General features: G+C 40.0%; 1 protein-coding gene across 7 annotated transcripts in view; it reads right to left on the reverse strand.

Moving 5' to 3' along the window:
* Nucleotides 1-16,180, reverse strand: part of TBC1D22A (TBC1 domain family member 22A) — a 458,897-nt gene that overhangs the window by 232,662 nt on the left and 210,055 nt on the right. For all 7 annotated transcript variants that reach the window (XM_030549252.1, XM_030549251.1, XM_030549254.1 and 4 more), the window contains exon 10: nt 4,602-4,677. In XM_030549252.1, coding sequence (XP_030405112.1) covers nt 4,602-4,677 — 76 coding nt within the window. The remainder of the gene's footprint in view (nt 1-4,601; nt 4,678-16,180) is intronic.

The following is a 16,180-nucleotide window of genomic DNA, read 5'->3' on the forward strand; positions in this document are numbered from 1 at the left end:
CAAGATGTGTTATCCACATCCAACTAAATTCCATTTCTGATGCACATGCACACAAGATCAGATTCTTTTGAAAAGAAGTGTCCGCAGGATCCATGTATGTCCTCCAGCACCACATAGAGAAGGTCATAAAGGGTGGGGCAGCTGCAATCAACTTTAAGTTCTTTCACCAAAACAGAATCCAGGCGATATGGGGAAGGAGGGCAGATCATAGTATACCTGTGGACATCAGAACTTGAAGAACCACAGTCACTGTAGAATAAATAACCGTTCTTTTTTCTCCAAGTGATTGTCCACGTTTTACACTTCTAGTACTTCACAAGCAGTGAACTCATGTCCAAGAGGTGGGTGTTCTGCATGTACTGAAACAAGGACTGCAAGACAGCTTTGCCAAGGGAGCATCAGCTCTTGAGAAACCACTGAATAGTGTTGTGTAAAGATGTGAACTGAACTCCAGGTAGCAGCTCTACAAATCTGTGACTAGAATGCTTCTTACTGAAGTTGCAGATGCTGCTTGAGTTGTGATGGAGCAAACTCTGCTCTGTGTAGATAGGTCCAAATGTGCTACCTCATACTGCTGTCTAATGCAGTTCAAAACCCATTTAGATAGTGTGTGGAGACAGGCTCACCATTCATCCTGTAAGAGGAGGCCAGGAAAATCATGGTGAATTCCCAAATAGTAGAAGAGTGTTCTCGGTACATCTAAATTGTGGAGCCTAGTTTCTTGTAGACTAGCATGATGTTTAGGGAAGGTAACTGCTGAGTAAATCACTTGATTTAGATCAAAATCTGACAATATGTAAGAACTTCAAGTGAAGTCTTAATGTTCCCTTGTCCTTCTGATAAAACTGTATATGATGGTTCTTCGAATGGGAACTATGACCTCTTAGATCTCTCCTATTCTTCTGAATGAGACAGTAGTACCTAAGAAGGTAGTCTTCATAGATAGGTGATACAAAGAGGTTGCCACAGGTTCAAAGAGGAATCTCATTAATGCTGATCTCCCTTCTGAGATTTCAATGGATTGTTAAGTGTCTTTGACTGATGGAAAGACATGAATAGGACCTTTGAGGAACTTACCAACTAATGGGTGAAAAGACTTTGAGACCCTTTATGGAAGGAAGAGCAGAAAGAGCTGCCAAATGGACTCATATGGAGATAATTCAGAGCCCCAAATGCTTCAGGACAAGAATTAAATCTAGAATCATTGCTATTGGGAACTCTTCAGATAAAAGATGCTTTTGCATTGTCCCAATAGTGAAAATTCAATTTTATTTCCATAGATCAGAATCCACATCGGAGTTTAGCATGCTTTAATTTATGCACATTGACTTCACATATTTAACTGATTTGCCCTGTGTAAAAGCTGCCTAATGCTGCTTGTTGGAATGCTCAGTCTGTTCAGGAAGTTGTATTTAGCCAGGAACTCGGTAGTTTGAAAAGCACATTTGTAAGCTGGTTGAGGAATAAGCCTTATGGTCAAGAGGTCAAGCCCTTTGGGGTATTTATGCAGTGGTATCATTTTGGGTGGTCCCTGTTGTTTAGACCACTTGTAGACAGCTGCAACCACTACGGAGTCCAATGTCGTGTAATTACAGAAATGTATAAACCCCTTCAAGGGGACTTGCTAGCAACTCTTCATCTTTGAAGTGGGTATCACTGATGCTGGGGTTTGCCATAGGTCCCTTTCTGGATTCAGCAAGATTTCATTTATTCACATTGGCAACCTACCAGAAACTGAAGAAACTGCACCAGAGGACTACCAGATCTTGCAGAAGCTCATCTGGCTCGGTTGAAACAATTGGAGTAAGAGCCTTATCAGATAAAAATGAAAATATCATTAATGTGATAGGGTGGACATCTGTCTCTGGCAGATCTTCTTGCTCTAAATCCTGGTTCTGATACTAAAAAGTATGGTGGACCAGTTGCCTTTCATGAAGTGGTCTAAGAGGTGAGGAAAACCTGTCTCTAGAGTCAGGAGCAGCCAATGAAGTCTTTCTGTTGAGTTGCATCCCACAAGGGGCCTGGAACAGCCACAATTACATCAGATAAGAATATAGTAGGTCCTGGAGGATGCCAAGAAGGGGCTCACAGCTATGTTCTCAGTATCTCATCCTGTGTCATCTGACTCCCTGTCAGAGCAGCTTGGCTTATAGTGAGGAGACTGCAGTAAGTAAGTGGGAAACATCTCTCCATTTTGCTTAGATGCGGAAGAGATATTCCTCTTCCATACATGGAGCCATTTTCTTGGGAGTTCTACAAGGTTCTAGAATATTCTGTGCAGGAACTGAGGTAGCCAACCCAAATGTCACTGGGGTTTTTTTTTAGTGGCAATAGCAACCTTGTGAGGACAGTTACTTTCAAGTCACTCAATACTGTGAATCTCATCAGAACAGAGAAAGTCAGTTTCACAGGCATACCCTGCACACTAATGGGCACCATGGTATATGCTGTAGATGACAGGACAAAACATTCTTTTGTTAGTGCCGGGTGCTTCAGTTCTGAGTGCTTTAGTGCCAGGCAGGGAGCTTGTATGACCATGCCAAGTGCTTCAGTGCGAGTACTTTGATAATAGTTGAGGCATTCACCAGATCATGAAATGGCACCAAGGTCATCTGATAACCCAATCTCTACATTTACCTGCCTCCTCACCAGCACAAAGTAGACTAGGGAGATCTGTCTCTCCAATCACCCTGTGACCCGTGCTGTTTTCTCTCTGTCTCCTTGGAACACTGTCAAGGAGGGTAGGGAGACTCTTCCCAATTCCACAGTGAATGGATGGGACTTTCTTGAGTAGGACTGAAGTCTGGAGCTGGGCGTGGACCCAAGGATTACCAAAGCAGTTAGTGACAGTTTGGAAGTCATCTTCTCAATCGGCTGAGAACATGCCTTCATGGACCTTGCCATGAGGAAAAGTTTTTAGGAGTGATTTCCCTTTTGAGCATTCAAGTGGTGTATGTGCCCCACCTGGACAGAAACAGCACTTCAGGTCTCAATCATTAATAAAAATAGCTGTCTTGCAAAAGGGACAGGATTTAAATCTGGGAGATTTTGACTCTGCCAGGTCCAGGGGCAGTTGTGGATAGAGCAGACCTCCTATCTAAAAGATTTCTTCCTTTTTATTGCATGCCAACAAGCTTAAAAACTATATTAATCTAACTATACTAAAAATCACATCTACAACTCTAGATAAATACAAGCAAATTGCATAGTGCAAAGATATAGGCCCTGCAGAAGAAGTACCATGGGCAGTAAGAAAGAACAGAAAGGCAGCTGAGCCAATCCTCAACCTTTATGTCACTGGCTACGGAGGACTGTAGGGTATGCAGGATGCAGGCATGGCTCCAATGGACACTGGCATTCAAAAGATTCCAATTTCACAAGTGTGAAGCACACATGCATGAGAAGTGGAATACATATGGACACTTGAAGAAGAGACTGAAATTCCCACCTAAATCCACTAACATTTTGATAAATTAACTTGGTGTATTACCCAAAGTTTATTACATACATATATCTAATAGCCTGTACATTTTCACAGTTTCCTAAACAATTTATCTTTTTTAAGACTGGTTTTCATTCCCTCGTTTTGTCAATATTAAAAGTATTTTAACATCCACCTTTACTAATTTTATCATTAACCTTTATTTGTTATGACACTAATAAGGTACACAGAGAGAAATCCAGAATGTAAATATGTGCAAACAAGTTTAACACTGGTGCAGGAAAAGCTTACAATATGTATAATGAAAAAAGAATTCATCTTTTCAAGAAGATTATTCAGTATTAAGCGATATAAGAACTAACATTTCTTTTTCTCTCTCATCGACAGGGTAGTGTCACAAATATATGGTTTAGTTCTGCTTGGCATCACTTTGTTAATGCTCTGTTAATTAATTTAACAAACTACTAGGAGAATATGTTTAGAATAGGCAAGGCATTATCTCTTGAATTCCATTTAATTAAACTCTGCTATACCAATACGACAGTCAGCATTTCATGAAGGGAATTATTTTAAGGATGAAGGTAGAAAATACTTCAAAGTTCCCTGCTAAAACATGAAAGCATAATCTAAAATTATCCCTGCAACATACTGTAATTTATCTATAATATTAAAGATGTTATTTCCAGAGTTAGTAATTAATTGGATTCCACAGAGAAATTATTCAGGCATTCTTGATAGCAAAACGATGCACAAAGGAACAAAACATAGTGCCGAAGGACAACCATAAACAACCACTGTGACTCTGCTGAATTACAACAATCATTGAGCTTAATGTGAAATAAATGCTGGCTGCCTTTTGTATGTGGCCATTACTCTGCTGCAAAGAGATTGCCATTGAATTTTGATTATATTGCCTTAATAAAAAGTAATGAAAGTGGCTCATGCTCTAGTGGCTTTCCTTTAAATGATACACAACAGTGATCTTGCAAAGGCCACTATGCCACAAGTTGATTGAGTATGACACCTCGCCTGAGAAAGGCTGTGTTACACTCTCATGGTAGATAACTGCACTGATATTGGCTAAACTACTCACAAAGCTTTTAACTGAAGACTTTCAGTGAAGCACCATTTAGAGTCTAGGTTAGCTTTGAAGACTTACCATCGATCCGGCTAACAAGTTCTTCCAGCATTTTCACTTTCTTTTGAATCCCTGGCTGTGCAAAGGTGTAGTTATCCTAAGGAGGAAAATATCATATAAATAATAAATAATGGCAAAAATTATGCAGACTTTTCATCTGCTTATTTAAATCCACATATTTTTGTTTGATATAAAATTTAAACTTTTCAGATGAGGATACCGGTATTTTAAAAAAATGAAAGTTCTGTTTCTATATATTTATTATTAATAATCAGTAATTAACCACATTTCATAGATGTAGTGGCATTCTCCATGTCCAGTGGCATACCTTTCATTTTTCACTGCCTCACCAGGAATTCACTCACTAATCCAGCCCCACTGCAATTTATGTTAATATTCTAAACCTCTAAGCAGATAACAAAAATCTGCCTTCTAAGGACTTTCTATTATCTGGCTAAAACATTAAATTTTACCCCACAATTAGACTGGTCTGAGGTGCAAGAACTGAAAGAATTCAGCTCTAAACCAGTGACAAGATTAGAGTTTGATCTTCAAAAGCTTAGATGAATATCCTCAGCTGGTAGAAATAACCATAACCTCACTTCAGTGGAGTTATGACAACCTACACTAGTTGAAGATTTACCCCCATGAGCGCAAAGTGACAGGCAAGCCCACCAACAGGAGGGGAAGGGAAGGGAGCAAAGGGGGCAATTGCCCAGGGACCTGGGAGATTTAAAAGGGCCCAGAAGGTCCCAGCTGCTACCACGACTGGGGTGGTGGCAATAGCAGTGGTGGCAATGAGGAGCCTTGGGCCCTTTTAAATCACCCTGGTGGGCTGTGGGGCTCCCAGGCACATGGAGTGGTACTGGCGGAAGCAACGGCAGCTAGGCGGGCATGTGGAAGCCCTGGTCATGCCAGAAGAATGTGCCCAGCAGCGCAGCTGGCAGCTCGCTGGGCATCAGACAGCGCAGACGCAGCACTGCCCAAATGTCAAGCAAACTGTTCTAGGCGGCACACTGACGGTTCTGCGACTGCTCTGAGCCCTGGGCTTTGGGGGCTGGCAAGACTGGCCAGTGCAGTCAGCCCCGGAAGTAACGGATTTGTCATTTCCACCCCAGGCCCCACATTCCCATGGGGACAGCCCTTGCTGTCAGCAGGTCTGGAAATGCTGTCAGCAGCCCTGGTCACAGGTAAAATTGTGAAACCAAATGCAATATGCAAATTTCACAATAGTGCAGATAGACTGAATATCTGTATGTACAAATGCCTGATCTGAAAGTACAACAATGGTAAATGGTCATGCAAATTATTGTAGTTGTATAGATGTGAGTTCTGATGTACTGAGAGCAAATAGCTTGAAAGTCTATGTAGAGGGAATCCCACACTTTGGTTATACGACAGAAGAAGAGATGAAACTCTCCCTTCCACACCCATGCTTGTCAATATTTTGTAGAGCAATGTTATTGAGGGAGCGAGGGACAGCTCAGTGGTTTGAGCATTGGCCTACTAAACCCAGGGTTGTGAGTTCAATCCTTGAGGGGGCCATTTAGGAATTTGGGGATTGGTCTTGCTTTGAGCAGGGGGTTGGAGTAGATGATCTCTAAGGTCCTTTCCAACCCTAATAATCTACAATTCTATTTGAATACATTGACGAATACCTAAAAATTTAGTAGCATTCTTCATCTCGCAGCCACTGCACAGCAAGACTCATGATACTATGGCATGATTTTAAACTTGAAGAGAGAATGAAAGAAACCCCAGTACTAACACACTTTTTTTTTTTAAAGAATGCAAACATTTTAAAAAATTTTTTCCTATAAAATGTGGCATACACAAAATATCTAACAAGGTGATATAGTGTAAAAGATATTTTGGAATAACTCACTTGTGACATGCCACTGGTGAGCTGTGTAGCCATCCCAAAATCATGCTAATAAAACCACCCTTGCTATTGGAATGCTAATCTTTCCATTCCTATGTTGATTCAGCTGGGTAATCTACAATTTGCATTAATACAGTGTTGAACACTTAACAGTATTTATTTTAAAAAAATACTATTTTGACACATATACATTAATTTTTTCAATTACATTTATGGGGTTTATAAAAATTTAGAAAGTGTAATTTAGATTTTTAAAATCTATAATGTCCTAAAACTGAACAAAAATATTAAAACATTGTTTGTATTTAACAATCCTTATACAAGTTACAGTAGAACACATCAGAATATGGAAACAAAGTGTACTAACTTGGGGCTAATAGTCAACTGAAGAAACCCAATATGCAGTAAGTAAATGCATTTTTTTCTCGTAATCTGGATTTCATTTTGAGTAGACTCACTAAGGGCCTGATCCAAATTCCATGGAAATATACGAGATTCTTTCTACCAAGCTCTATGAGATTTGGATTAAGCCCAAGGACACTATATGAATCCATTGATCAATGTGCATTTTCCCAACTACCAGAATAACAATCTGACAAATTAGCATGATTAGTAGCCTCTGATCAGCAGAAATCAAGAACTGGACTAAAATGGATACTACAGATCAGCTATATTGGCAGAGGTGTGTTGGAAAGTTTACATAGAACCTATTTAAAATATGTTGGATTATAGCCTACACTAGTCCTCAATTTTACAAATATTCAATCTAATTTGAAAAAGCAAATTCAAAAGTTCACAAGGGAAAATTACTTACAGGTACTGTAGTCTGTTGCCCACTCTAAAACAGTGAATTGAGGTCCCAACACTATTATGATGCCACCAACTGGTAAAGGAGGTACAGATTTGTGAAGTCCCACTCTCACCCTGCAGATTACACTCGTCCATTAGAGATATTCCCAGATAATTAGTATGCAAAATAGTAAGAAAAATAATAAAACAGTACCAGCATAGGGGAGGATAGGATGGAAGAAGAGAGGACTACAATGAACAGATAACCAGTAATTTTTCCTTGTCATGGGATGGGAGGAGAGAGAGATATATGACAAGGGATAAAGGACCAGACAGAAGATGTAGCCAGCAGTAATAGTGCTGCTAAACCCAGATGTTAAAAATCCTAAATCAGACCCAAAAAATCATAAGCCTGTCTTTAAAAAAAAAAAATCGACAAAATGCCTCTCATACAGCCCTCCTTTTCCCTTCTCGTTCCCCCTCTGACACCCTACATTACACTGTATCTGGCCTCCAACATTTCCCTGCATCCTGTCTGCAACCCACTTCCTCCATACTTCCTTGTAGGCTACCTCCTCCATCCCCGCCCCCCATTTATTTGCATGTCCACAGCAAGCCTCCTGCTCTCCACACTCCTCAAAGTTATTTGCCCTGTTCCCTAATATATTGCCATTCTCCGATACTCTCACAGTACCCATTCCTAGCACACCTACATTCTCTTTTCCCATGCCTGACTCTCAATATCCCTCAGGGCAGCTTGGTTTTAATCTCAGTGGAAATAGCAGGAGATGGCATCCATCTTTATCTACTGGATGGCCTAAAAGCCAGAATCCCATAATTTAGGAAGAAGGGCATATTGGTTAACAAAACCAAGCTGGTTTAGAGGGGAAGTGAACACAGTGATTAAAAATGTGAAATATAATAGATGGAATAAAGGGGAAATCGATATTAATGAATTTAAATCAGAAGCCAGGAATTGTAGGGAATGTATAGGAAGCAAAAAGCCACAAGGAGAAATCTATGGCCAGCATAGTGAAGGACAATAAGAAGTAAGGATTGTTTTTTTTTTTAAAAAAAGTATATTAGGAATAAAAATAATCCCAACAATGGTACTGGTCCATCGCTAAATGGAAACTGGAGAAATAGCAATAATAATTCAGAAAGTGTTAAATAAACATTTCTGTTTTGTATGTGGGGAAAAAACAGGTGTAGCCATATCATATGACAAGAACATACTTTCCATTTCACTAGTAATTGGGAAGACCTAAGTAACGATAGGCCTGTCAGTGCAACATTGATCCTCAGCTGATATGGCATTCAATTAATCCATATCAACATGGGTTTGCAGAAAAGATATCCTGTCAAACTAACTTTTTTTTTGTGATGATATTAGAAGTTTGATTCATAAAGGTAATAGTCCTGATGTAATACACCTAGAGTTCTGCAAGGTGTTTGATTTAGTCCCATATGTTTTGATTAAAAAACTAAACTGATATAAATTTAACATGACACACACTAAATGGATTAAAAAATAGCTAACAGAAAATTCTCAAAATGTAACTGTAAACAGGGAATGATTGCCGAGCGGATGTGTTTCTGGTGAAGTCCTGTATGCAATGCTTCTTGGCCTTATGCTATCTAACATTTTATCAATGGCCTGGAAGAAAACATAAAATTATCACAAAGTTTTCCAATGATTCAAAAATTGGAGGAGTAAATAAAGATGACAGATCACTGATTCAGAGTGATATGGATCATCTGGTAAACTGAGAACAAGAAAACAACAAGCATAATTGTACATGTCTAGGAACAAAGAATGTAGAACATACTTGCAAGATGGAGCACTCTATCTTGGGAAGCTGTGATTTTGAAAAAAAAATATTTGGGGCCATGCTGGATAATAAACTGAACATGAGCTCCCAGAGTGACACTGTGGCCAAAAGGGCTAAAGCTATTCTTGTAGTATGAAAATGGGATTCCTGAGTAACAGTAGAGAGATTATTTTACCTCTGTATTTAGCACTAGCATAACTACTCATAGACTTTAAGGTCAGAAGGGACCATTATGATCATCTAGTCTGACCTCCTGCACAATGCAGGCCACAGAATCTCACCCACCCACTCCTGTAACAACCCCCTAACCTATGTCTGAGTTATTGAAGTCCTCAAATTGTGGTTTGAAGACCTCAAGCTGCAGAGAATCCTCCAGCAAGTGACCTGTGCCCCACGCTGCAGAGGAAGGCAAAAAACCTGGAATATAGTGTCCACTTCTGCAGTCCACAAATCAAGTATGTAGATAAACTGGAAGAGGATTCAAGAAGAGCCATGAGATGAACAAAGGAATAGAAAACATGCTTTATAGTAATAGGCTCAAAGAGTTCAATCTACTTAGTTTAACCAAGAGAAGATTAAGAAGTGACTTGATTACAGTCTATAAATACCTACATGGGGAACGAACATTTGACTATGACCTCTAACGTATAACACAATCCAAAGGCAGAAAGATGAAACTACATAAATTCAAACAAAATAAGGTGTAAATTTTTAACAGTGAGGGTAATTAGCAATTGGAACAATTTACCAATGGTCACAGTGGATTCCTCATCCCTCACAATTTCTCTGTTTTTCTAAAAGATGCTGTAAGAAATATTTTGCAGAAGTTCTATGGACTGTGTTATAGAGGAAGTCACACTAGATAATCACAGTGATCCCTTCTGCCTTTGGAATCTATTAATCTATGAAACGTTAGTGGGATGTGGCATTCATCTTGCTAAAGTGCTGGCTGTGGCTTCAGTGCCACTGACTGTAATGGGAGATGGTGCCCCCCTTTGTGAGGGCAGCCTCACTTCACTTCCACAGGCCAAATGGACATAGTGTTCATCCTTCTAAGGGCAGCCTGTGGCTATTATAGCTACAGGCAAAACTCAGAGATTGAATGCAGAAATTTATAAGAATCCTTATATCAGAAAGACAGAAAAACAGACAGAAACATTGTAAGGACTGACAACAGTGCATTAAGCCCAGGAAGTGGGTTTACCTTGTATGCTCCTACCAGAATATTGCAGCCAAAGAAGGCTTCCTGAGAGAAGAAAAGCCTCGAGAAACCTCAGGAAACTGTGTATAAACTCAAATGTTCTTCTCCTTACAAGTCTTTAGTCAAAGGTGAAAGATGTACATGATCTGAAAAGAAACCAGGGTATTCTGATACCTCTGGTATGGAGTTATGGGGAAATAAATCCTCACTGCCTGTCAAGTGAAGGGTGCCCCAGACAAATGATATTTCATAAGCTCATGAAAAAGCTTACCAGCCTGGTCACGTTCAGTGAGAATGCAGCTTCAAGACCCCCATAGCCAATCTCAGATGTGTCTGTTACAGCTGTCCCCCTGCTGCATTCCTTTTTCCCCTCTCCTGTTTGTCCTGTGTGGCCGCCCCTCCTGGCCACTGTGCTAACTAAAGTCACAGCCCTATTCATAGGAATGGCTTGTACAGACTAACTGGAGCCATTGCTCTGCCTAGGGAGGGGGCTTCTTGCTTCTTTGTTTGGCTCCTTTGTTCAGACCCGGGCTCGGTGTGGGGGGCACTGCCCAGAAATGAAAGACCTGAAGTGGCCAACTAATTAAGCATATGAGTCATACCTGTAGCTCAGAACATGCCTATGCTTACCTGCAGCCTTTCCCTGCCTTCTCTCCTCCCCGTATCAAGAGGAGCCAATCAAAAGTACTGGTGGGAAACTGCCTGAGTTTGCCTTTAAAGCCGGACATTTTCTGATCAGACCTCGGAGAAGGTCCTTGCCTTGCCACCTGGTCTGATCAGCTAGGGGTCTTTGGGGGGCCCACCCCCCGCTCTCGTTTTTGAGTGTACCCCCATTTTTAAACTCCCCTCCCACGAACAACGAATTTGTGCCTGGAGATCTCCTGATTATTGTAAGCGAATCGAGTCCTCTCTCCATCCTCCGATGCTACTGCTGTTCCTGCCTCTGTGCTTGCTGCTGTCCTGGGGATTGGTAAGAACTCCCTCTTGCAGACTCCCCCTGTCCTAGCTGCTGGCCTTGTTTCCCCAGCAGACAGACCCAAGCTAACTCCTTGGTCTGTATCTGTAATCTGTTTCTTACTCCGCAGCACCTTTGCTGCTAAAAATAAGCCTGTGCCGCTGCTAAGCTGCGCCTTCCTGGACTGTATCCTGGGCCGCCGGCTTGCAGCTGCCCCATTGCTGCAGCCACCACCTCCCCCTCCCGATCAAAGAATCGGCATAGTGTAAGGTGCACCTATTAGAATCAGGTTCTTAGTCTAGATAAGTTGTAATTTCATTTTGCATAGCTGTGGTTAAGTTAGGTTTAAAGAATTGTTTGTATTATGCTCTGTTAGGTTTAAAAAAGAATTGTTGCATTGTGTTCTGTTACTTGCTAATTTGTGTAGTCTTGGTTAAGTTAGATCATAAATAAGATTTTGCTGTGTTCTATATAATTGTGGTTAAGTCTGTCTTCCGACTGCCCTAACCCCCCCCAAAGCTTGCCTGTGTCTCCCCCCGAGCTCCCCAATAACTCGTTGCAGTCTCTCTGCTGTTTAAACTTGCAGCCTGTCTGCTCTCTGTATTTCCCTGAGTTTAAATCTCCCTCCGCAGCACCTCTGCCTTTGGTCTCTGCTCCACCACGTGCTCCTCTTCCCCCATCCCCCAACCTCATTCCTCTACCACTGCCTCTCTCTCTCTCTCTCTCTCTCTCTCTCTTTTAATCCCTTCCCCCATGTGTTCACCCGCTCCTACTGCTGCCAAACCTCAATTGTATTACTGAAGTCTAGCATAAAACCCCATTGGTTACACTTTTCTCTCTGACACACCTCACATTTTACATTTACACCACTGTGACACATTTTTACCTAGAGTTGTTGGTTATTTAACACATTTTACCCATAACTGTTAGTTGGTTATATGCTGCTGTGACACACCCTTTACATAGAAATTGTTAGCTACTTGTTACATTTATACTTCAGTGTTAATTGGTTACCAACTGTATTGTACCCCACTACTGAAACCCCCTATACTGTTTACTAAAAGAAACCCCTCCCCAATAGTCTACCTTAACAAACCCCATACCCCTCACTATTGAATTTTCCCTGTTTTTGCATTTTCTTAATAAAGTTTATTTTGCACTCCACCAGTGCAGTAGTTGTCCCCCAAGATCCCCTACCTGCTGGCAGGGTCAAGATGAATGTGACTGCAGACCACAAGCCCCTGAGAATGAAAGTAAAGGAACTTGGGAAGTATCCACAGGGCACTGCTAGGCATATTCGGTCTAAAAACCAAGAGCGGCAGGGTCACCATCAAATCAGCAAAATCGCAACTGCCATGTCTTCACTGCCTTCCTCAGTACTTTGGGCATTAGGAGAAGTGCTGCAAAGGAGGTCACTAAGACTGAAGAGTCTGAGAACTCATATGAAGGTTTCCAAAATCTGGTGCATCTAACTTTGCCAATGATTTTAAAGACCATACTGCATTCTGCCAGAACCAACGGTTTGCAAATAAGCCAGCCTGCATGGAAAAGATACCATGAATGAAAAGTTGAGTGTAATATGAGCTCCCACTCATGAAAATTATCCCATTCCTTCTATCCAGTGGTTGCCATGCAGAATCAGATTCTCAAGAATGTATTCCCTTCAACACAAGTTTGAAAACACATCCAAAGTGTTAACACAAGGATCAAGGTTCTCCTACTACCATAGTGAGAACTAAGAGGCAATGAGAGTGGGAAAATGCATTTTCACAGGAGAAGGTAATGTCCATGAAGGAGGAAGACAGAACAAGGATATAGCAGGAAGTCTGTTTTCTCTGAATATGAGGCAGAAGGCTTTTAGCAGGCCATTGAAAGGCATCAGAAAGGGAGCTAAGGGGCCATGCAAGCTCTCTATGGTGCTTCAACAATGGAAATTACAGACAGACACAGAAACCAAAAGGCAAGTGCTGTGGCAGGCACACCACCAATAGCACTGCAGAGTGTGTTAAGAGTGAGAGAGCGCAACATGGAGAAAACTGAAGGGAAACCTGTCAGAGCATCAGGAGAGGGAAAAGATGAACCTCCACCGAAGGGCAGAGAAAATGACAATTTTACCCAAAGATGGAAGTATGTGCTGGTTCCTTAGGTCTCTTCCCTCCCTAGTAAGAACACTCTGGTTATAGAGCATAAAGTTCTACCTTCTGTACTGTCCCTCAGCATAGGATCCTCCCCCAAAAAACTATGTGGGGATGGGATCCAAAATTCAAGGCTTAATTCACTGTAGTTGGGTGAGAGATGATTTAAAACAATCCTGCTCTTCAAAGCAGATTATCAGATTAAAATATAGTTCTGTACAGAACCTTTTATTTTCAAGGAACTCCAAAGTACTTTGTAAAGTGATATATTAGACACTGGCAGTTTGGTAACTGTGTTAGCAAACAGACCCACCATCCATTAGTCCATTTAACATTAGAAACTATTATACTAAGTGAGCAAATGTTGGCCAGAACACAGTGGTAATCCCTTATAATTTTTGAATAGAGCCACATACTCCAACTTCCCACATAGAAAGCCACTCTAGACAAGCAACAAAGTTTTCTGGTTAGCATTTCATCTGAAGAATTGTATCTCTAACAGTGAAGTACTATACTAAGTGCCAACACTGCAAAGAAAGGAAAATCCAGATACAGGATTTAAATCTAGAACTTTTTAATTCCAAGACAACTCTCTCTGAAAACCAATGTAAATATAAATAATTTGTATAATCTCAAAGGCTTACATTTGGTTTTCAAAACGTATGTTTTTAGTGTTTACATACAAAATGCATACATTACAATGAATGTTTTTCCTTGTGTTCTAGCAAACATTTGCTCACTTAGTATAATAGTTTCTAATGTTAAATGGACTAATTATGAATAGGAGCCACATGAATAAGAAATCTCAGTTTACAGATTTTATTTTTAATGTGGCATACAGAATCCCTGAATTTTCTTACTTCTTTTTCTACCTCCTTTACTGTATGTGTCAAATACTTCAAAATTTAAAATCGACTTGCAGTTTGAACCAACACTTTCTGATTATACTGACAATACTTAGGAAGCAAGAGTCCAGCGTATGAAGTTAAACATTAAATTATGGAAAAATATTTGAAAGACAATCTACTGAAAAATGGAGAAAGGCAAAAGAGAGTTATAGATGATATAATTAAGGAAAAACAAAGGTATGAGAGAGGGCAGCACTGGGAAAAATGAAAGGGTTAGGATGCAGCCATACTGGGGGAGATAGGAATAAAACAAGATGAAAGCCAGCTTTGCTAGAAAACTACTAAAAACAAAGATGTGTTGTTAACAGTTCTGCATGTGACCAACCTCCACAGTGGCTAGAAAATTGTAATTCAAGTTATTCTAAAATTACTTCCATAGCATGAAGCTGTGCATTATTGTTACTTCAAACTTACACATAAGCCTTGTTTACATTCGAAAGGGTTTGCCATCATAGCTGTGTTAGCAAACCCTCCTAGTGAAGATACAGTTTGTATCAGGAAAATAACTTTTGCCAGTATAATTTATACCAGTTTCCTGAACAAAACAATCTAAACCAGCAAAAGGGCCTGTTTGCTGGTATAACTGGATCTAAACTAGGACTTATAGCAACATAGCTACGTCAGTTAAAAAAAAAAAGAAAAAGAAATCCTCACCCCCTAACATACATAAGTGCAGATCAGGACTAAAGAAAGCTGGTTCAATTTGACTCTTGGTCTCTTAAATATCCAAAGGCCAAACATTCAGATCCAAGGGGCATGGCACTACTTTCTAGGCACAGAGACTCTTGTCATATCTATTCCCAAACATGAGGAACTGCAAAGATATTTCTTAAAGAAAGAAATGTCAAGACATATATCAGTTGGTAGACTTTTGCTTTTCCCGTTAACAAACAATTGTAAAAGAATATTGCAAATTAATTAGTACATTAGTTTGTACAACTAGCTGTGCGATGGGACCATTACTACAAATAAAAGGTGAACAAAACAATTATCTGTATTAACAGCACAACAGATGTATACACAGTAACCTTTACGTGAGGCTAAATTTCTGTAACAATGATACATTCCTGCATTGGAGACAAAAGTCACATATTGACTCAAGAAGTAACATATTTAAGGAGTATGGACAAGACTGACATTCCAATCAGTGCTACAACAGTACGAATGTTAAGTATTAGTTTATATTTATTTTACTAGCAGGGCTGCATACCAGTAATGAAAGGAAAATATACACAAATAAATTTGTGGGAGGTCTCAGTGTAGGACTGGTGAGATTTCTTTTTTTTTTAAGTGAGTTACTTTCCTGAGTGTTAATTAAGGAAATTAATAATGGTGCACTGAGTCAAGTTAACTACAGGCTGGTACTAGGTAAACTACTATCGACATATTTGGCACTAGCTCTGCATCCTGACCTAAACATCTCCGCTACTCCAATATTAGTTTATCTAAAGCTCAGATTTCAAAACATGTTGAAATGTGAAACTGTGGGATATAGCAGGTGGTCTCATCATAGTTTCCTATTTGTATGTGCTTGTTACTGACTGAAACTTTAAGTCAATTCTTTAGAGAGGAAAGGCCAACCAACAGTACCACAAAGAAGAACAGATATTTTTAAACAAACTTTCTCAATGTAAAAAAATCTCTCTGGGTTGGTTTTATTGCATTTCTGCTTGTGTGAAGAAAGCTTTCAGCTTGCACTTCAGAAAAAGATGTTAGTACAACAAAGTGCCTTTCTAGTTTATCAGAGAAAGTCAATTTCTGGATGGCATCCAGTTAAATAATTAAAACAAAAACAACTTTAGTATAGGTAGTTTTGAACTCAAAATCTATCCACTTCAATAAATGCAAAATGTCTAGTTTATTTCTTATGGATGCAGTCATTATTAACATAACATGGC

This window comes from Gopherus evgoodei, chromosome 1 (assembly GCF_007399415.2).
Source record: "Gopherus evgoodei ecotype Sinaloan lineage chromosome 1, rGopEvg1_v1.p, whole genome shotgun sequence".
NCBI lineage: Eukaryota > Metazoa > Chordata > Testudines > Testudinidae > Gopherus > Gopherus evgoodei.